General features: G+C 42.5%; 1 protein-coding gene across 3 annotated transcripts in view; it reads left to right on the top strand.

Moving 5' to 3' along the window:
• Positions 1–1,158: 1,158 nt before the first annotated feature.
• The window catches only part of NOC4L (nucleolar complex associated 4 homolog), a 56,940-nt gene continuing 36,059 nt past the window's right edge, over positions 1,159–22,039 (top strand). Inside the window, exons 1-5 of one of the 3 annotated variants that reach the window (XM_085634296.1) lie at positions 1,159–1,399; positions 8,883–9,006; positions 16,296–16,402; positions 16,881–16,988; positions 19,315–19,464. In XM_085634296.1, the coding sequence (XP_085490422.1) occupies positions 1,250–1,399; positions 8,883–9,006; positions 16,296–16,402; positions 16,881–16,988; positions 19,315–19,464 (639 nt within the window). In that variant the 5' untranslated portion in view covers positions 1,159–1,249. Of the gene's footprint in view, positions 1,400–1,554; positions 1,944–8,882; positions 9,007–16,295; positions 16,403–16,880; positions 16,989–19,314; positions 19,465–22,039 lie in introns of those variants that run through there. The other 2 variants (XM_085634298.1, XM_085634297.1) reach the window with 2 other exon arrangements.

The raw sequence follows: 22,039 nt of genomic DNA, 5'->3' as shown, positions 1-22,039 counted from the left end.
GAAAAACACCAAATTTCAAGACTGAACACACAGCACCTGCGCAATGGCGGCACACCAAATCCAGTATAAATCACCCACAATTGAAACACTTTAAACTTTTCACGGGCCGCAGGTTCAGAAATATCACTTTGCTAATGGCTCCCAAAAGGTGAAAGTTATCCTCAGAACACAATTTGCTGCTGCTCCTTCCCAGCACACGTGGCTGCTCCCTCTGGAGAGTTGAGGAACAAACAATTCATCAATTTCAGCATTCAGTTTAAAACGCTGCCGCCGATTACCGGCACACGCCGCTGGTCCCTCTTGACAGCTTCAATTCAAAACGAGAACCAGATGTAATGCCCAACACTTACTTCTGTAGGCTGTCTGATGTTACAGACACCGGTGGGGCATCCAAGTCGTTAGGCATTAAGTTCAGTTTCTTCTCTTTAGTTTTTGCACGCGTGGTTTCTTTTCTCCAATCGTCGCCAGTGTAATGTTCAGTAAAATAAAAATGAAGGACTCCTCGTTGTAATGTTCAAGTAGTATATTTATTCTTGAGATTAGATGGTCAGGTACAGCATTCAAGTAGAAATGTAATCTGGTAAGAAACCCCACCGGGAGCAGATAACCTCCTGCTCAGCCTCCAGGTAACTGATAAATCCCTTGAACAGCAACAGGTAGAATCATGAATGACATCACAGAGACATGACATATACAAGCAGACACTAACACTAAGGAGGGACAAAGAGGGAGGAAGAGCAGGATGTAACACCATCTTAAGCTAAAGCCTCAAAAAACTGAACTTCTCCTCATCTATCCTAATGGAAAGTCCCATCCCATACACAACTGGCTTGATAACTTAACTGAAGTGAACTTCAAAATTTCCATCTCCAATGTTGTCAAATCTCTAGTTATTACACTCGACAAAACCTGAGCATATAAGACCACATTAATGCTTCAGCAAATAGTGCCTTCTACTCCTTGAAACACCTACAACAATAAATCAGACCCTTCACCCCCCTCGAAGACCTAAACACCGTAGTACGATCCTTCGTGAACCAATGGCTGCTATTTTATCCTGAGCTCTACTTCGAATATGTTCTCTATATCATCGTTATGAGATGGACTTTGTTTGGATTCCTTTTCAAGGAAAGTTGGCCTTCTCTTGCGTTTCAGGACAAGCACGACTAAGACGACACAGCAACTTCCGCCCACGTGACCTGCAACTGCTCCAGCTCGCTGTTTGCTCTCGTGGTACGTCTCCTTAGGCATGGCGCCGCGCGTTGAGAGGAAAGCGAAGCGTACCGGGGGGCGTTCTGGTGCTGCGGACACCCGCACCAACCTGGCCACGAGTCTGGAAGCGGTGCTGGAGAGCCGGAAGAACGCCAACGCCGTCTTCGATATCTTGGAGTACCTGCAGGTAAATGCTAGAAACGTGGATATGGATATACGTGCGCATCGTAGCTCCGCCTTACAGTTGCTAATACCGCGGCCATATTGAAATGTTGTATTCTGTTTGAACATTGGTGTGCACCCCAACGAGGACTGAGGTTTAGAACGTATCCGTCTGTTCTCGATAATAGGTTGATGTGTGTGTGTGGTAGGAGTGTTGTCTTGTTAGCTCTATCGTGATCTAAAAATCTAATCCCAGTAATATATTTTAGTTATTCTCGATATGCCTTCTAATAATACAATCCTAAAATAACATTCAAATCCGAATTCCATTTTTGATTTCTGATATTATATTGACAGAGAAGGGTTCCCCTTACAAGTTTCTTTATAGAAGAGTTACCCGTTGAGGTCCATGCTGATGGACCAGTTCGTGGGCGACAGTTGACTGTATAAATCGAAAGGAGGCGTGTGGGGTATGAGCGAAATGAGATGATTTCAAGAAGAACGCACCCACGTGGTTTGGTTTGCATGGTGCTGAGCCTTCGCACTTCCAGTTTCGATAAGTGAAGCAGGTTATCAAGTCATGAATTGATTTTGTTAGTTGTGATGCTATTGTTTAGTTGATTAAGAAATCAGGACCACAAGTACCTGAATGTTAAAAAAAACAAGCATTTGCAATGCAATAGGTCTCACAACTGCGAGTTTTGGAGCTATTGGTATTGTAAATGGTATTGTAAATGACAATGCCTTTAATTTATTCACAAGCATCAGACATCCACAAGCATCAGGCATAAGACATCCACAAGCATCAGACATCAGTCATGAGACATCAGGCATCAGACATCCACAAGCATCAGACATCCACAAGCAGTCATCAGGCATCAGACATCCACAAGCATCAGGAATCAGACATCAGACATCCACAAGCATCAGGAATCAGACATCAGACATCCACAAGCATCAGGCATCGGACATCCACAAGCATCAGACATCAGGCATCAGACATTTACAAGCATCATGCATGAGACATCCTGCATGAGACATCATGCATGAGACATCATGCATCAGACATCATGCATCAGACATCATGCATCAGGCATCAGACATCAACAAGCATCAGACATCCACAGGCACCAGACATCAGCCATCAGGCATAAGACATCATGCATCAGACATCATCCACAAGCATCAGACATCCACAAGCATCAGACATCCACAAGCATCAGACATCCATAAGCATCAGACATCATGCATCAGACATCCACAAGTGTCAGACATCCACAAGCATCAGACATCAGGCATCCACAAGCATCATACAACCTGCATCAGACATCTACAAGCATCAGACATCCACAAGCATCAGGCATCAGACACCCACAAGCATCAGGCATCATACATCAGGCATTAGATATCCTCAAGCATCAGACATCAGGCATCAGACATCCACAAGCATCAGACATCAGTCATCAGGCATCAGACATCCAAAAGCATCAGACATCCACAAGCATCAGACATCCACAAGCATCAGGCATCAGGAATCAGGCATCAGACATCAGACATCCACAAGCATCAGACATCTCAGACATCATGCATCAGACATCCACAAGCATCAGGCATCAGGAATCAAACATCCACAAGCATCAGACATCCCCAAGCATCAGACATCATGCATCAGACATCAAGCAACACACATCCACAAGCATCAGGCATCAGACATCCACAAGCATCAGACATCAGGTAGCAGACATCATGCATCAGACATCAGGCAACACACATCCACAAGCATCAGGCATCAGACATGCATCAGGCACCAGACATCCACAAGCATCAGACATCCACAGGCATCAGACATCCACAGGCATCAGAACATCCACAGGCATCAGAACATCCACAGGCATCAGAACATCCACAGGCATCAGAACATCCACAGGCATCAGAACATCCACAGGCATCAGACATCCACAGGCATCAGACATCCACAGGCATCAGACATCCACAGGCATCAGACATCCACAGGCATCAGACATCCACAGGCATCAGACATCCACAGGCATCAGACATCAGAAATCAGACATCCACAGGCATCAGACATCAGAAATCAGACATCCACAAGCATCAGACATCAGGCATCAGACATCATGCATCAGACATCAGGCAACACACATCCTCAAGCATCTGACATCGAGCATCAGACATCAGGCATCACACATCCACAAGCATCAGGTATCAGACATCAGGTATCAGACATCAGGTATCAGACATCAGGTATCAGACATCAGGTATCAGACATCAGACATCAGGTATCAGACATCAGGTATCAGACATAAGGCATCAGACATCCACAAGCATCAGGCATAAGACATCCACAAGCATCAGACATCAGGCATCGGACATCCACAAGCATCAGACATCAGGCATCATACATCAGACATCCACAAACATCAGGCATCAGACAGCCACAAGCATCAGACATCCACAAGCATCACACATCAGGAATCAGACATCCACAAGCATCAGACATCAGGCAACACACATCCACAAGCATCAGACATCAAACATCGGGCATCAGACTTCCACAAGCATCAGACATCAGACATCCACAAGCATCAGACATCAGACATCCACAAGCATCAGACATCCACAAGCATCAGACATCAGGCACCAGACATCCACAAGCATAAGGCATCAGACATCCGGCATCAGACATTCACAAACATCAGGCATCAGACATTCACAAACATCAGGCATCAGACATCCACAAGCATCAGGCATCAGACATCCACAAGCATCAGGCATCATGCATCAGACATCAGGTGTCAGACATCCACAAGCATCAGACATCCACAAGCATCAGGCATAAGACATCCACAAGCATCAGAAATCAGGCATCGGACATCCACAAACATCAGGCATCATACATCAGACATCCACAAACATCAGGCATCAGACAGCCACAAGCATCAGACATCCACAAGCATCAGACATCATGCATCAGGCAACACACATCCACAAGCATCAGACATCAAACATCGGGCATCAGGCATCAGACTTCCACAAGCATCAAGCATCAGACATCAGGCATCAGACATCCACAAGTATCAGACATCATGCATCAGACATCAGGCAACACACATCCACACGCATCAGACATCCACAAGCATCAGGCATCAGACATCCACAAGCACCAGACATCAGGCACCAGACATCCACAAGCATAAGGCATCAGACATCGGGCATCAGACATTCACAAGCATCAGACATTCACAAGCATCAGGCATCAGACATTCACAAGCATCAGGCATCAGACATCCACAAGCATCAGACATCCACAAGCATCATGCATCAGACATCAGATGTCAGACATCATGCATCAGACATCCACAAGCATCAGACATCAGACAGCCACAAGCATCAGACATCCACAAGCATCAGACATCAGGCATCCACAAGCATCAGACATCAGGCATCCACAAGCATCAGACATCAGACATCCACAAGCATCAGACATCAGGCACCAGACATCCACAAGCATAAGGCATCAGACATCCGGCATCAGACATTCACAAACATCAGGCATCAGACATTCACAAACATCAGGCATCAGACATCCACAAGCATCAGGCATCAGACATTCACAGGCATCAGGCATCATGCATCAGACATCAGGTGTCAGACATCCACAAGCATCAGACATCCACAAGCATCAGGCATAAGACATCCACAAGCATCAGAAATCAGGCATCGGACATCCACAAACATCAGGCATCATACATCAGACATCCACAAACATCAGGCATCAGACAGCCACAAGCATCAGACATCCACAAGCATCAGACATCATGCATCAGGCAACACACATCCACAAGCATCAGACATCAAACATCGGGCATCAGGCATCAGACTTCCACAAGCATCAAGCATCAGACATCAGGCATCAGACATCCACAAGTATCAGACATCAGGTATCAGACATCATGCATCAGACATCAGGCAACACACATCCACACGCATCAGACATCCACAAGCATCAGGCATCAGACATCCACAAGCACCAGACATCAGGCACCAGACATCCACAAGCATAAGGCATCAGACATCGGGCATCAGACATTCACAAGCATCAGGCATCAGACATCCACAAGCATCAGACATCCACAAGCATCAGGCATCAGACATCAGATGTCAGACATCATGCATCAGACATCCACAAGCATCAGACATCAGACAGCCACAAGCATCAGACAGCCACAAGCATCAGACATCCACAGGCATCAGACATCAGGCATCAGACATTCACAAACATCAGGCATCAGACATTCACAAGCATCAGACATCAGGTGTCAGACATCAGACATCAGACAGCCACAAGCATCAGACAGCCACAAGCATCAGACAGCCACAAGCATCAGACAGCCACAAGCATCAGACAGCCACAAGCATCAGACATCAGGAATAAAACATCCACAAGCATCAGACATCAAACATCGAGCATCAGACATCAGGCATCACACATCCACAGGCATCAGGCATCAAACATCCACAAGCATCACACATCAGGAATCAGGCATCAAACATCCACAAGCATCACACATCAGGAATCAGACATCAGACATCCACAAGCATCAGACATCAGGCATCCAGAGGCATCAGACATCCGCAAGCATCAGACATCAGACAGTGTGCTCAGTTGTATTATGTCCGCTGGAATAATAGCAAAGTAAACAAAACAAAGTACTAACTTGTACTACAAAAAGTATGTGCGCTGCTATTAATATAAAGCTTAGCGTGCAGCGCAGTTATGTGCTCATGGCAACCTAAAAACAAACAAAAATGTAAAAAGACCGCGCTCTGTTGGCATTAAATAATGTTAAAGACGTACATCGTAAAGCCCTTCGCTCTGAAAATAAAGAAACCGATTTCGAACATGCAGGCTTTTGTAAGCTCATAACGTGAATGTTTAAAAAGATGAACAAGACAAGCCCAGCGGAGCGTGGCGCGCGCGCTTGGCGGGGGCGGGGGAGCGCATTCTAGGCGGGTGAGCGGACCCTTTGAAGTACGATGCCAAACGAATTGCATGGCGGCACGATGCACATGATTGTGCGCGTGCTTGCCATGCAATCTGCTTTTGGGAGCACTTTTGGGAGCCCCTTACTAGAGTCTCGTGATTGTGTGCGTGCTTGCCATGCAATCTGCTTTTGGGAGCACTTTTGGGAGCCCCTTACTAGAGTCTCGCTGAGCGATCGCTTACGCGATAGCCAAGCGAGACCTAAAAAAAAACCTGAACTGGAGAAACTACTTGTCAGTGGATCAACAAAGCTTGAGGACCCTGCTTGTGATTGATAGATTACTAATAGAAGCAACGATGTGCCTATCATTTGGATCGTTAGTGTTCGGTCTAGGGGGCAGGGTCTTCATGCAGGAGTTGGGAGTCACTTAGATGGTAACTTATTTATTTCAGAACTCACCACCCTCAAAGATAAATGCACGAGTCGTTTTTTAGGCTATATTTCTGCAACTTTGCATCTCGACGTGTAGTTCTGTTTATCCAATTATAAAGCTGTCACTACAAGTCCAAGGATGCAAAGTAAAAAGAACCTGGATTGAATGATGTGCTCGCCTATGGTTCTGGGGAAATTTAAGATCTTTATCAATAATGTGTTAAGCCCTTTTAATTTTTTTTCTTCTTCCTCCACGTTTCCTGGTTTTCAGAGAGGGTTGAGTGAACACAGATTGAGGGTAGTTTCATGCCCCCTCGGTTCAAATTGAACTTCTTCTATATTTGTATATATAATGCACCGGTTTTAGGCTTTCAAAGTCTGGTCATCCTAATCCATTTTATTTCACAGCTTACACCAGCATTCACTTATATGGAATTGGAACACCCAATGCTACACCTATACTGTTCTATATTCAGTTAAGTGGCGGCATTTGACCATATGCACTTGCGTAGTATACTTCTGATGATGTCACTCAAGGAAACTGTGGTGTTTCATGGGGACCTTTTACCCCCATAATGCGTGAAGTTGTCTCCCTGAGACCTCTGAGCTCGTTCTTCGAAGATGTGGCATCTGTTATTGGAGCCTTTGAATGTTGCGTATTTCCTGGGTCACTTTGTACTGTTTCTCATGAATGCTTCAGAATGTCACCTTTACCCTCTTGTCACTCATGTAAACTGCTGCTGGTGAGTCACTGGGCCATTGATATGATTCTTTGAATCTGTAGCATTCATCATTGGGGCCCTTGACTCCTCACTCATGTGACTCCTGTCACGTTTGGGAGCTACTGTGACTCACACTACAGCTCCTAACTACCCTCACTCATAGAAGTAGCCTTGTTTGCCACTGCACGCTTTGACACCCATGCACACTGAAGCTGTACTGTGTGGTACTGGGATCCTTTATGCTTCGCACTCATGAAAGCTGTAGTGCGGATCAATGATAAGGTTGATCCTTTTCACTCATGCAAACCGTTACTTGTGACACTGTGGTCTTTGACTCTTGAAAGCTGCACTTTGGGACCTTTGACTTCAAGGTCATAGAAGTTGGTGTATGTGCCACTGCAGTCTTTGACCTCTCTGGTCCAGTGAAGAACCAACAACTCCTGTTTCTCATTTAAACCGCTGTTGATGTCATATGGGGCCATATTATCAAGGACGGCATTAAAATTATCGCCGCTTTAGCGGCAGGAATCACACCGGAATGTAAGGCTTCTGTGACACGACAAGAGCCATAAATACATAATTGATAAATAAACAATCCCCCTTTGGTGGTCGTTTTTTCCTGCTAGGCTGAACGTGCGTTGAAAAGGAAAATTGATATAAAATATGGCCACAGGGCCCAAGTCAAATAAAAAGTCTTAAATCTCAATTTAATAGACTAACCCCTCCAAAAAATGGAAAGTAACAATATTTCTTGATTCACAAGAGACAGACCGTATCCTAGGTGTGGGCGTAGGATACATATAGAACAACGCTTTTTTTCCTTTTTCATTACCATCCAAAGTAAATATTACCTTCCACTCCATAACTTTCTAAGCAAGCGTTGTCATAGCCAATAGGTCTCGCCTTTGGGACCTTATAAGTGTTTTGTTATCCAGCACAATATCCTTGGTGCAACAACATCAACTGTTGCATGGCTAAACACTTATAAGGTCCCAAAGGCAAGACCTATTGGCTATGCCAATGCTTGTTTCTTTTACATCCTGGTCCTTGTAGATGGCTTTCTCACTGTAAGCATGTGACTACAACTACCAAGATGCAACTGAAAAGCGGGCTGCATGAATTACTAATACTTGACAGAGGACAACTTCAGATCTCTACTCCTAGTCAGGGTGACCTCTTGTACCATGTTCTCTTCACAATGGATATTTAATTCCACAAATGCTGATGACAACCGTTGTCTCTGAATGTCTGGTCTGCTACGATTGCTGCTTAATCAAATGAGTATCAAAGTAGTTTGTTTTAACAGGTTCTGAATGTGATTGTATACTTCTTCGTCCTTTTCTCCATCCAGGCTGAGAATGAAGAAGATCTCCTTTGCGCTGTTCGAACATGCAGCAGGTTGTTCGGTACCATGCTGGAGAGGGGTGAGCTCTATGTTGGCCATTTGCCTGAGGAGGACGATGAGACCAAGGCAGGTAAGTGCTCATGATTCATCTTTTGCTTCTGTGGGTGTTACGCCCGACCTAACTAATGTTTCTTGATATCAGATCTATCCTCCTGCTTGTCAGTATCTCTTCGAACAGCCGTGTCGCACAGATTGTAATTCATGCTTTCATCACTGTATGTCTGTGCTGTAGATGGTTAGTGCAGGAAATAATTAATTCGACTTTTGCGTTGCTCTATGTACAAAAGGGAGTTCTGTTTTTGTAATGCATACACCCAGGTGGGGGTAATGGGGTAGTAAAGGTAGAGTAGCTGGAATGGAAGAGACAAAGTTTGGGTCTGAAGAAGTGATCTCAAATAAGTTTTGCTTGAGAAGAACCCACAACTCCACCTTTTTGCTGGATCCTCTTTAGGCCGAAGACTTGCAAAATAGTTGTGCCAGATGCTTAATTGAAGTAAAAAATCTCATGGCTCGTTATTGCTAAAGTGTGAATATGGATTTATTAACCAATCTTAGATTTCAGTTTCTATGTGAAAGAGCTGCAGCTGCTCACTTGGCTGTACACTAGCACAGTCTCTTATCATAATTATCGACCTCCTTGGATCATAGCTCTGAGGATACTGCGCAAATCATTGGCTTTAAAGTCTCCCCAACTATGTGTCTGATAAAAAGGTTCAGGTCATGAGTTCTGAAAGAACTTCAACAAGACTGCAGTGATCCAGGGCTGCTTCACTGGAGCAGCAGCAGCATCCTCTCTGATAAACCTCCTTGTGAACTGCTTCAGAACAGCAATCGTGTCCCATCAAGACCGTCAAGCTGCACTTCTATTTTCTTTTTCAAATTTTAATTTCTTTTCTCATTTTATCTTATTTGTACCATGTTATGTGGCTAAAAGTTGAGTTCGGGTGTAAGCCAAAAATGGAAGTCCTCTACTAATTCTCTTTTTTTTCCTTTTGGTTATTTTATTTGATACAATTATTACTGAGTAGATTTCCAAGTTTTGAGCTTTTTCTTTAACTTGTGCAGATTGTCTTTCCTTCTGAAATCCAGAAGGAGGGAATTCTACTTAATGGTTACTTGGTAGTTGAAAGGCCTACCTCCTTGTGGGGTTTTTCATATCTTTCAGACCTGTAAAAAGTAGCTGTTGCAGATCTTGATGCTGTCTGCGGAGAATACCAGGAGAGTACCGCCCTATGGATTCCAGCTCCTGACCATGCTGTGTTTTGAATCCAGTTCACAGGCTTTTGAAAACTATACCTATTTTTCTCTTTCGAGTCAGTGCAATGTCTACTAATGGTTCGAAATGTGAGCTTGCTGTGTCAACCCAGCAAAGGCCTGGTCTGCACAATTTTGTACTATATAGAGATGATTGCGAACACAAGATGGAAATCCTAAATCCAGTGTATTTCTTAGTCCAATCCAGATCCTATTACTTCTTGAAAGTCTGGAAATGCATGGGAGAATGTTTAAGCCCTTCAGGTAGTTCCCGTCTCGTTAATTTAAGTGAGGATCTTCATCAAATACTACCACTAGATTCCTAGGACTTCTTCCTGGCACGGAACGTGGAAAAAGAGTCTTCGACCACCCTTCAGTGGTCCAACGGCAAAAGGCAACACCCAAAATCACCAGCTCTGTCTTATCAGAGTTCAGTTTGACAGTTTTCCGCCCTCCATTCTGCTACAACCTTTAAGTCTTGTAGAAAGCGGAGTATTGCTACACCTACTCTTCTTTAGTTCCTGAGCTTAAGACCTTGAAATCCAATGATCCACAGACAGAATGGCTATTACAGTGTTGCATGGAAGTAATTTGCTGTTGTGTGCTGCACGATTCCATCCTTTTAACAGTCTCCTGCCACTGACCATCTCTAGTTGGACTTTGATAAAATCATCGATAGAGTTTGTGTTCGATCTGTCTCAATTTGTGCTCCTAATTCTGCCATTCATAGTAAACTGGTATCTGATTATCACACGGCTGCCATTGCAAGGATAGGCTACTGTGACAAGCATGCAATGAGCATCATGGGCCCATTCGCAAATTGTATTTTGCATGGCTCATTGGAAGCCGAGTGCTCAAAAAAGATAATTTGCAAGGGTAATTTTCACATTCTGAATAAGGATTACTGGAACTTGACTTTTGCAAAGTGCTCTATTAAAGTTGCATTTATAAGCTTTAGGTCGGGGGGAAGATTCTAGAAGTTGCAGGCGGGGGTGAGACTTCATATTGCAGTGAACAGCTGCAAATATATGTTTGTGGGTATACAGGAATAGTTTTGTGGGTTGTTTTCCACCTTGGAAATACAGACAAATGTACTCAAGCCCAAGGCAGGAATGAGTTGCTTTTCGGGGTGGTAAAGGTGTGCTACTCCGTGCCCCTTTAGTTATTGAATGTGAGATGATCTTTTCTTGAGGTTCCAGGGGCAGTAAGTGGCTACTGGACAATATACGGTGGGGGTATTATCAACCACAAAGGCGTGCATGTCAGCTGTTGCTACTCCCAGCAAGAGCATAGCCTGGGTTGGGGCACTCATCATTAGTAAGGGGGTTACAAGTTGGGATGTACCCTAGTCGTCCGATCACAGCCTCGCCTGATACCACCCTAAGAAATCGAATGATAGCATACCATTTGTGGAATTTTTGAGAGCAAAGAGTGTTTGTGGTTGCCAAGTGAAATTTACTGAGGAAGCTAGATCAGTGGCTTTTACACAGATTTTTACAGCAAGATTATATACCTCAAAACTGAAACGCTGTTAACAAAGCAAGGCGTGCTTAATCATTCAGTAAAATAATGATCACCCAAAAATATAAATTATTGATCAGCATTGCCGTTTTATAACCCAAGATAAATATTTGCTTGTACCAAAACATCCTATTTTGATGTATAATTTTTTTTTTACCAAACTCAAAGGATAAATTGTGCACTAGTTACTTAGAATGTCCAAAACAAACTTGGCTGCCTCCATTAACGGAGGTTTTTTCATGTTACAATCGTCATATGAGCAACTATGTACGCAGTTCAGTCAAAACATTTAACACAGGTGAGACCACCTGTAAAAATTATATTTTTCTTTTTTAATTTTCTAACTGCAATTGTGATTTATATTATCGAATTCCCGTCTGATAAGAAATACATTACGAGAGCAAAACACAGTCTAAAACACGTAGTTCTGAACGTACTCGGCTATTGAAGAAACAGCTTTAAGTACCGCCGCTGGCTGACATATTGGAGAAGCGAAGGGATGAGATCTAAAGCAGTTCATGGACTTTTTGCCCGATGCCAAACGCGGTGTGAGAGAATGTCTCATCTATGTCGCAAGGAACCCAGAGGATATACTACTGGCTGGGCCTGAAACCAAAACAAAAGATTGAACAAACATCTACGCTTTTCTATATTTTCACAATTGTTACTCTGTAATTTTAGTGTAAATACTGAATTGGGACGTTAGAAAACCGATATTTACTAATTGTAAAACAAAGATTTTGCTTTATAACCACGAGAGGGCGCTCACACCATAATCCTGAATCTTTTGTATCGACTTTGAAATTAATTGAAACTCGTCTAGCGATCCGATCCGTTTTCTATATTACCTGTTTATGTAAATTGTATTTATATTAGCGCCTACGAACCCTGAAGAGGCGCCAAAGTGCTTTTTCGACGAGTAGCACGCTGCTCCCGAACCCAAGATTAGTGGCTAGTTGGTTATTACAATGTTTTTTTTCTGGTGCATTAGGACTGTTTTGTGCATTGATTTCTTGTGTTACTATGATGATCAAAATAAGGTGACCGAAAAGCAAATGGTGAAGGTGATGATCCATTTAGCAGTTAATTTGACATTTTGAACGGTCAACAATGATTGGACGATCAATAATGCTTATCAATGATGTCTATTTTACCTAGCTAATTTTATTGGTATTTAAATGGCACAGAAATGTATTCTCCCTTTTGCTGCGAACCCTTTGAAGTGCCATTTTGGGCTTGTTGGCAGGGAGAGCAAGGACACTTTCCTGAAATGCTGCTGCAGGATTCAAAAAGGCTGTAAATAAAGAAGTGACTTTTAATAATTCCTTCGTTTGAAATGATGTCTATTGTAAACTTGTGTGGAGTGTCAGTCTGAGTTAGAGGGAACATTTTTGTGGGACAGTGCTTCTTTTGACCTGATTAACCCCCACGTTTTGCCTGGACATTGATGTGGTTTCGATTGTAGTGCACAGGGTCCCTGCCATCCAGGTTCCCTGTGCCAGTTCTCCTTCCTTAAAACAAATCCACAATTGGTACGTCTGCCCCCTGTAAGTCCCTAGTAAGTGGTACACCTGGTATCTAGGGCCTGGGAGCTGTGGAGGGTCCCCTGGGCCCCGCTCACTGGGACCATGCCACTGCACTTGCAGCTGGAATGCCCCGGTGAGGTAGAAAACTACAAAGTCGACATGGCACCCTGCCTAGGTGCCGTAGCAGCCAGCACTACCTGAAGGTATAAGTCATTCACCCCTCTAGCAGGACTTACAGCCGTAAGGCAGGGTGCACTATACTACAGGTGAGGGCATTTCTGCATGAGCAGATATGCCCCTACAATATTAAGGAACATTCCCTAATGTTGTAAGTTCCAGTGAAGCCATGGAGAGTACATGGACTGGAAACTCGACAACTCGAGTTCCACAGCACCATGATGGTATCTCTGAACACAGGAGCGTTTGGTACCAAACTACTCCTCTAAATAAATGTGGCTGGGGATCTGCAATTGGGAAAATGAACTGGGCAATTTCTCCAACGCCAGGGCTTATAAAACATCTTTTATAAAGACCCTGCCTATATCTACAGGGCCCCCACACCTGGAACACCAAGGAGAGACTTTAGAGGCTCTAAATTAGTAAAAATATTGCATATCGATTTTGGGAAGCACCTTGCTACGATGTGAAAAGTGAAATGTGCAATTTCACTAAGTCCAGGGCATATAAAATCTATTTTATAAGAGTCCTCCTTGTAAGTATCTGACCCTCCACCACTGGGACACCTAGGGGAGACCCTGGGGGTACCTAATATTCCAGAATATTGTAGTTTATTAATTTGTTAGTGCCCCAAACACCAAAACCGAGTTTTAACACAATTGACCTGTTAAAGGCAGTCCTGCAACACAGGGCTGCTTTTTAACTGACCTCAGGCCTCAGCAGTGCACACATGCAAGTGCAGAAAGGGCTGCTGGCCTCTAAACTCCCAGGTCCTATTATATACTAGGGACTTAAAGGTAGTTTTGAGCCCCCTTCCCTATTATATACTAGGGCCATATAGGGGTGGTCATGCCGATCACAGGGGCACCCTAACCCATAATGTACCTTAGTGTATGTAAGTGTTTTCACTGTATTCTAAGTGTGTTTTCAGCATAGCACTGGTGCTGGGCCTGGTTAGGCAGAGCCCAGGGACAGTCGTAGTCCGTTACCACCAGGCAGCAAAGAATTGGGGGTGCCCAGGACACAAGGATGACTTTGCAACACTTGAAATATAACATGCGACCTCCTTTCTTAAGGAGGTGTTATCCTGCCACAAAAAATACAGTGGATTTTTAACTGCAAACATAAACAATTCAGCCTCTTAGTCATCTTTAAAACAAGGCAAAAACAATTCTCCCTCTCTTTAATATTTACCTAGAATTCATTCTGTATCCGCTTTGACCAGTATCCATTCAGAAATGCCTTCTAATGAGTTAAAAGGCTTAAAAGAAATCGGCCTAGGGAAAGTCTCATCTGATGAGAAACTGTAAGGGGCAAAGTAAATAATAATAAGATGTGGTATCAGTTTGCTTCCAGACAGATTAATGGATTAATATCCAATCTATCAATACTGGAAATAGAAAAATTATAAAGAATGCATATTCCAAAAAGGGGGTAGGCTACTAGGTCTGTTTTTTACACACTCTCAAAAATAAACCGTTTATTGCATTTTTTAAAATGGCTCTATGAAATCTCATTGACATTTAAATATGCAGTATGAAAAGAAGCCTCAGAGCACAACCCACTGCCTTGCATGGTGCAAACTTCAAAATAATGCCATTATTTGGCCTGTGGGTACTGTATTTTGCCCCTTCCTTTCGCCATGAAAGTAACCCTATTATTTCAGATGATTTGCCCAAGATTTCCTGAACCTGTCAATTAGATGCATATGATTTGGACATGTCCGCACCTTAAAGAACTTTGGACTAAAGATTTGTAGTCCGGTAATGCATTGTCTAGAAATTCAGATACTTCCAGATGCAATTTCGATTTGTTAGGATGAACCGAATACTTGGAAGTTAGACTCTAACCAATAACGTGACAGTTGTGTACTGAAATTCTTATAACAAGATCAGTAATTACCACCCATTGGCAGTGAAAAACCCCTCTGCCCTTATTTGCCTGGCTAGACAAACTGCAAAAAGTATACAACACATAGAAAATGTATGCAGAAAAAATCGGTGTATTTAAGAAGTTTAACAAGATATGGATGTATTATGAAAGATGTATTAAAAATAGCTGAACTGTTCATATAATTTTCTCTTTTCACCTTTTATTTTTTGTATGTGGAATGGTAATGCAATTGTATGGATATTATGAGTTTCAAAGATAATTGATGTTATAATATTTATATTAATAATGGGTTGATAAAAAAACCCGGAGAAACTGTAATGGCAGGATAGCACAGCATTACGACGTTTATCCCACTAGCGGGGGTGATTTAAAATAGGTTTCTTTGCAGGAAAATATATTTCCTTGTGGGGAAGATAAACGTTTGTTTCACAAATGTAGGTTTGAGCACCATTTACGTCTCTAAAATGTTTCCGGCTGCTTTTGTTCATTGAATGTGTCCTGGGTATATGCGACTGTCTTGGACTTGCAAGAATACAGTTTTTTGTGAACTCCTCAAGTCTGATTTCTGCTCCATCCCTAGAAGTAACACTATAGAAGTAAGCTTGGGACTCTGCCATGTCTCGTAGTTTCTCGTTGTATGACATTTATTTTTTTCAGCCAGTGATGTATTGAGAGACGTTGCCAGGATTCCGCACTCCTGTTCTATGCCCCAAATGAAAGCAATCTGGATGTTGGTCTCCCTCGCCTTCTTCCCTTCCTGGCACCTTCCTTTTTTTGGGAGAAGGGAGTAGAGATGGTCTATTCACTGGCTTTTTAGGGTTATGCTAAATCGCACAATTCAGTGCTCAGTGTTGAGGTGAAGGGGAATTAATAGTCTGAATTTGGACCCGGGTACTTATTGTGAATGATGTACTATTTTTTTTCTTCTGTAGTTTAAACATATAAGTGTTACATTTATTTGAGTCTTATTTTGCTTCGTTGCTTTCAGCTTCCTGCAGTGCAGAAGACAAGTACAAGATGTGGGTGAGACATAGATATAACAGCTGTGTGGCCTCCCTGACGGATCTTTTGGACCACAATTCGTTTCAAGTACAGGTGTGTCTGAATATTAAGAGTTTTTGTGGTACAATTTTTGAGGGCTCTGAACATGAGATATTCCATTTGTGCTTAAGTTGGCTTTCTTGTTAAGTGAATCAGTCCAAGAAATTACAACGCATTCAATCATAGTCACTATTTTTTCCATTGGCGTTTGTTTGTGCCATGTCTATTTTAGCTAACTTTTGACCTGCTTTTTAGAAGATAAAATGTATGATCAGAGTACATGTGATATCTGCAGAAATATTTTTTTCTGATTTTGACATATCCCCGAAGTGACTGTTCATGAGCCAGGTTCATGGGGCTGGTGTGGTCGGTTTTGCATTTTGGTGCAATTAGGGGTAGGACTGATCAGACCTTCTATGTGCGTGCTACTAGGATGTCCTTTACTGCGGAGGTGCGAGTAGCGTTAGGAACTCCTCAAAACAAGCAATCTAAGATCCTGTTATTTTCCTTTCTCTTGCTTCTGCTCTCAAAGGAATTGGCCCTGTGCACCCTGATGAAGTTTGTACAGTTGGAAGGGAAGTATCCTTTGCAGAAAGCAAGGTTGGAGCACCACTGTCACTTTCCGCGGGAGCTTTTGAAGGTAAGCTTGATGGTCAAGGTGCGGGTCTCTGGGCTGTATGAGTTGCAACGATGAATTCCTCAGGTAGTCGCTTATTCTCTTGATGTATTTATTTTTAACCTGTTTGTTGGAATAGACCTGCTTCCTTATGAGTCCGATCATCCGCTCCATAATATTTATACAGTGTTATTACAAAAATGTCATTTTCTACAGTGCTCAGAAATACTGACACTCAAAAAATATCTCTGTTGCGTAGACATATCCATGCTTCTACAGCAGCTCGAGAATATCTATCTCCCTGCCTTGGACACATGCTGAATGTAGAAACCCTCTTTTCAGTGGTGTGTTTAAGTTTGGTGTAGGAGAGGGTGTTTCATTAGCTGGCACTTTGTCGCAGCTTTATTAACACTCTTGTTTGTATCTTCTTGGTGATATCAGTTTTCACTTGCACTCCAGTCAGTGTTTTGTAAGTCTGAACGTCTTTTCTTGATGTATGAATGTTGGATGAAAAAGGTGTATTCCTTACGTAGACACAGCATGTAAGATAACATAGCAGTATAATGCAATTTGCTACAGATTTCTTTATAAAGACCAATAGTAACAGGTTATGATCCCAATGAGTTGAGTGACTTTGGTACTTGTCAGGTGGTTAGTGCATTTTTTTTATATCACATATGCATTTAATGTCCTTATTACCAATAGTACCTCTCATTTTTTATCACTGCATTCTTCCAGTATTTGTGAAGCGTCCTAACATGAGGGGTTGTATTACCTTTTTCTTCCAGGACACTCATTAGAATTTCAGAAAAGGGTGCACTTATATTGGGTCTCGCGATCAGTTTCATAAATCCATATTTAGAGGATGAACTGCAGCCTTTTTGTGTGCCACAAGGTGCGCATTAATCTTGTTCTCCTCCTCTTGGGGTACATTTTGAAGCTGCTCTGTTCCTCTGTGTTAAAGGTCAGCTGCCTGGCCTCCTACAGCTACCATTAGTGGCTGCCACACTACCAGAACCAATGCGCAGCACAACCTTCCACCTCCACCAGAGCTCTGCACTGCCAGAGACCCTAGAAGTACCAGAGTTCAGCGCTGCAGAGGGCCTGGAAGTAACCGGTCACAGCACTACCATCAAGTGCTGGGGACAGCAGAGCTCTAGAGAACAAGCGAGACACTGGCAGGCAACAAAAATGACGCTGTCTCATCAAATATACTTAAGATGAAGCGCTAACCCAGGATCGGGGACACTGTCATCCTCAAGAATATAGGAGGATAATATGTGCCCCTAAGTAGATTGGATTGTCACCTAATCAAATACAATAATATTTCAAATACTCATTCTTGAGACCAGGTAAAAATTTGAAAATATTAAGGTTTATTATAAGATTTAAGTTCCTTACAGAACGCAAAACATGGTTGGTGTCAAAATCAGGGAAAATGCATATATTCATAAATCATATGTAGGGAAATCGAATTGTACATTTTCTATGTTCAGAGTATCAAATACATCAGTGTGAGTCTGCTCTATAAGCATCACCTCCAAAATGAGAACTCTTTTATAGGAAAATACACAGTAAAAATCACAGTGGGCATGAGGTGAACAAAATGTTACATAGGCTCAGCAAAACACATTGCAAAATACAATGCAAAATTAACAATCACCATCCTCTAAATTAATAATGATTAGTCCCCTTTTGCCCTAATGTCATCTCCTGTGACAATATAAATCTAGTTACACATAATACAATGACACTTATGAAATAAATAGCCACTGATTTCAGGCAGGAAGAACGCAAGAAACAGCAACATTTAAGAAGAAAGCTTCCTCTAGTTATTAGAAAGAACGCCATTTTGATTCACAGACTGAGATAGAGGAGGGTTACAAAACATATTGCATTCAGCAATGCTTTCAGTGCACATTTTGCTGAATGTGGGGCCAGTGGTAAATGGTGGTAAATTACATTCTTTCAAATGCATGCAATTTTAAAGAGGTATATACAGCAATATTTTGTTTACTTTTATTGTTGGAAAATGTATAAAGTCTTAGCAAAATAAGGATTATACTAAAAAAAAAAAAACAATTCTTTCTATTGAGCCCCCAAAGCCCATTTCCATGTCTCACGGAGTGATGATGAGCATCCCAGAAGAATATTGCATGATCCCTTTATTCATCATGTAGTTTACATCTCATGAAGAGTGCGTGATTTCACTGAAATTGTTTTCAAGGAATGAGATCTGCATAGATCTTTCACAGCGATCTGTCCATAGGATAACATATCGGTTAAAATTGGTTGTTTCATTCAGGTCCGACACAGCCTTTCATTCTGTTTGTTTTTATCTCTTCTGCAGTTGGTTGTTGATGGTCTTCTGCCGATACACAAAGATTCGTCTCTTCTGATCTCCCGATTCCAAGAGTACTTGGATTATGTCGATGTGCGATACTATGTGATGCCTAGCATAAGTGACCATGTCTCCAAGGTCACCCAGAAATCAAAAGAGGTACACGAAACCTCCCACTCTCTTACAGGAAGAACTCTTTAAATGGCTCACATTAAGGGTTGGATAATTAAAGTGTGATCCTTAGGGTAGGTTACTCCATTAGACTTGATCCTCAAATGATTGTAGTGGAATTTGGTGAGTTTAATTCTTCATCTACAACATCCGTGTTCAAGATTCTGCTGATTTAGGACAATAGCTAGAAAATCCTCAGAATAAGTTGTTGCTGCATTCTCAATATCAAAGTTCACTTTTATAGAGCGCTCCAAAACTAATCCCACTGGTTCTTAGAGTGCCCAGTTTAGCAGACAAAGGATTTCCAGTTTTATCTATCGCAAAATCGACCCAAAGGTATTTGAGCACTTTAAGTGAGCGCCAGTTACATTACAGAAAGCCTCGTGTATGTGACCCAGTCTGACTCTTGTCCCTGAGCACAACTGAAGCTACCGCTGAGCAAGGACAAAAGGAGGCTTCCTGGGCCATTAGAGTAGGGAGCCCGCCAGAGGAGCCGATCTCCGCTAAAAGATGCTTAATGACTAATGCATGCAGGGTCAGTTTACAGAGGCATGACACTCCCACAGACTTCTTATCTTTTTAAACACTGTTGCCTCGCTGTTCAATGTCTTGCAGAGCTGTCTAGGCAAATCTTATTCCGATAAACACTATATCATCGGGACATACGTTGTAGTCTGTGACGTAGACAAAAAAAGCGCGTGACCAGCTATTTCTAACTTTCATGGAAAAGCAGGATATAGTCTGCCTACAGGAGTGTTGGGATCCATATGAGACATCAGTAGAGGGTTTTAGCACTTTCTACGTTCCCTCGATCCAGGGTAACCGAGGCAGGGGTTCGGGGGGACTGTGTATTTTTACCTCTAACCTCTGTAACATAGAACAGAATATGTACGAGGCAAATGGGCCAAAAGCAGGTGTAGGGAGTTCATTACTAGGATTGTCTTTTAAATTAAATAGGCGCTCCTTTTTTCTGATAAACCTTTATAATAATATGCCAAAAGTAGAGGTAAAAACTCTAATAGCGGAACTGGATTCATTGCTAACCAAAGGCGGTCAGGCGGCAGACTGCATACTCATAGCAGGGGATTTTAATTGTCATTTATGTCCCTATAGCCAAACAAAAAAATGTGGCATTTTTGACTCACAAGGGGATCCCACCACACATTTTGAACATTCCCTAGCGGGAAATCTGCTAAATCAATTCATGCATGAATGGGATCTGGCTTTTGCAAATGAACTTTGCCAGCCACCCGTAGTGTTTCAAACAACCTTTTTTGGTCATGGGGCAGGTACTGTAATAGACTTTATCCTGGTCTCAAATAGGAACCAAGGTTGGGTGGGCGGGTTTGAAACGGAGGGCCTAGCAATAAGTGACCACTTTCCCATTAGCACTTCCCTTAAATTAGGGAAATGGGGCACGAAAAAAAAATAAGCACCACGGATATATTGCATGGCCGTTCAGTGGCACTGGCCAGGAAAAATGGCTATGCCATTAAATGGGCAAAAATTGAACCCACGAACTTTCTGAAAGATCTATTACAGAAAGAAACTAGTCAATTTAACACCTGCCTGGAACCAAGCACTAACCCAGAACAAATAATACAGGCATTTGATGAGATCAAAGCAGAAATAAACGCCAAACTAACTAAAAAATTAAAGGTAAGGGAGGAAACGAGAACATATGGCTGGTTTAACCGAGCCTGCACAAGTGCGCATAAAACACTCTTACAGGCTTTAAAGACTATACCCAGGGATAGCAGACAAGTCAAGGAGGCTAGACAAGCTTATAAGCTGACTCTCCTGACAAGAAAGAAAGAACTCAAAAATGCAGCTTGGGAAGCCTTGATAAAGGCAAGCGCACTAAGGGATAATACGTCCTTCTGGAAAGAGGTAAATGCCCCCTTTTTTCTAGATAGGAAGGTAGATTCCATGGAAATTGGCATAGCTGAAGATGTTTGGGTCAAGCATTTTACTGCACTTTACAAGAAAGACTTTCTTATGTTGACCTCACAAGAGGAGTTGGCTGAGGGGAGGGAGATCCTTTTACAACCACAGGGAAATTTCCCATTAAAAGTAATGTTCACCCCTGCAGACCTGGAACAAGCGATTTCCCAGAGTGCAAGCCTAAAAGCTCCAGGGCCTGATGGCGTACCCATTGATCTATTTAAAGGGAACGTAGATCTCTGGGCACCCCTACTGGCAAATGTTCTAAATGCTTACACTAAATTGGGTTTCCCTAAAACATGGAAGGAAGCGATAGTCATTCCAATATTTAAAAAAGGAGATAGACAAGACCCAAAATGTTATCGCCCAATTTCTCTGTTAGATAACTTGATGAAGGTTGCTGGCAGGGTGTTACTAACCAAACTACAAACTTGGTCCAAGACTAACGGGATACTCTCAAAATTTCAATATGGTTTTAAGTCGGGGGTGGGAACCATAGAGCAGGGTTTAAACCTGTCCCTTATAATAAACAAATATATTGGATCAAAAAAAGGGAACTTGTTCCTGACATTTGTCGATTTAACTTCGGCTTTCGATTGTCTGGATCATGGAACCCTGT

The sequence above is a fragment of the Triturus cristatus genome, chromosome 11, assembly GCF_964204655.1.
Source record: "Triturus cristatus chromosome 11, aTriCri1.1, whole genome shotgun sequence".
Taxonomy (NCBI): Eukaryota; Metazoa; Chordata; class Amphibia; order Caudata; family Salamandridae; genus Triturus; species Triturus cristatus.
This window is presented reverse-complemented; position numbering and strand designations above follow the sequence as displayed.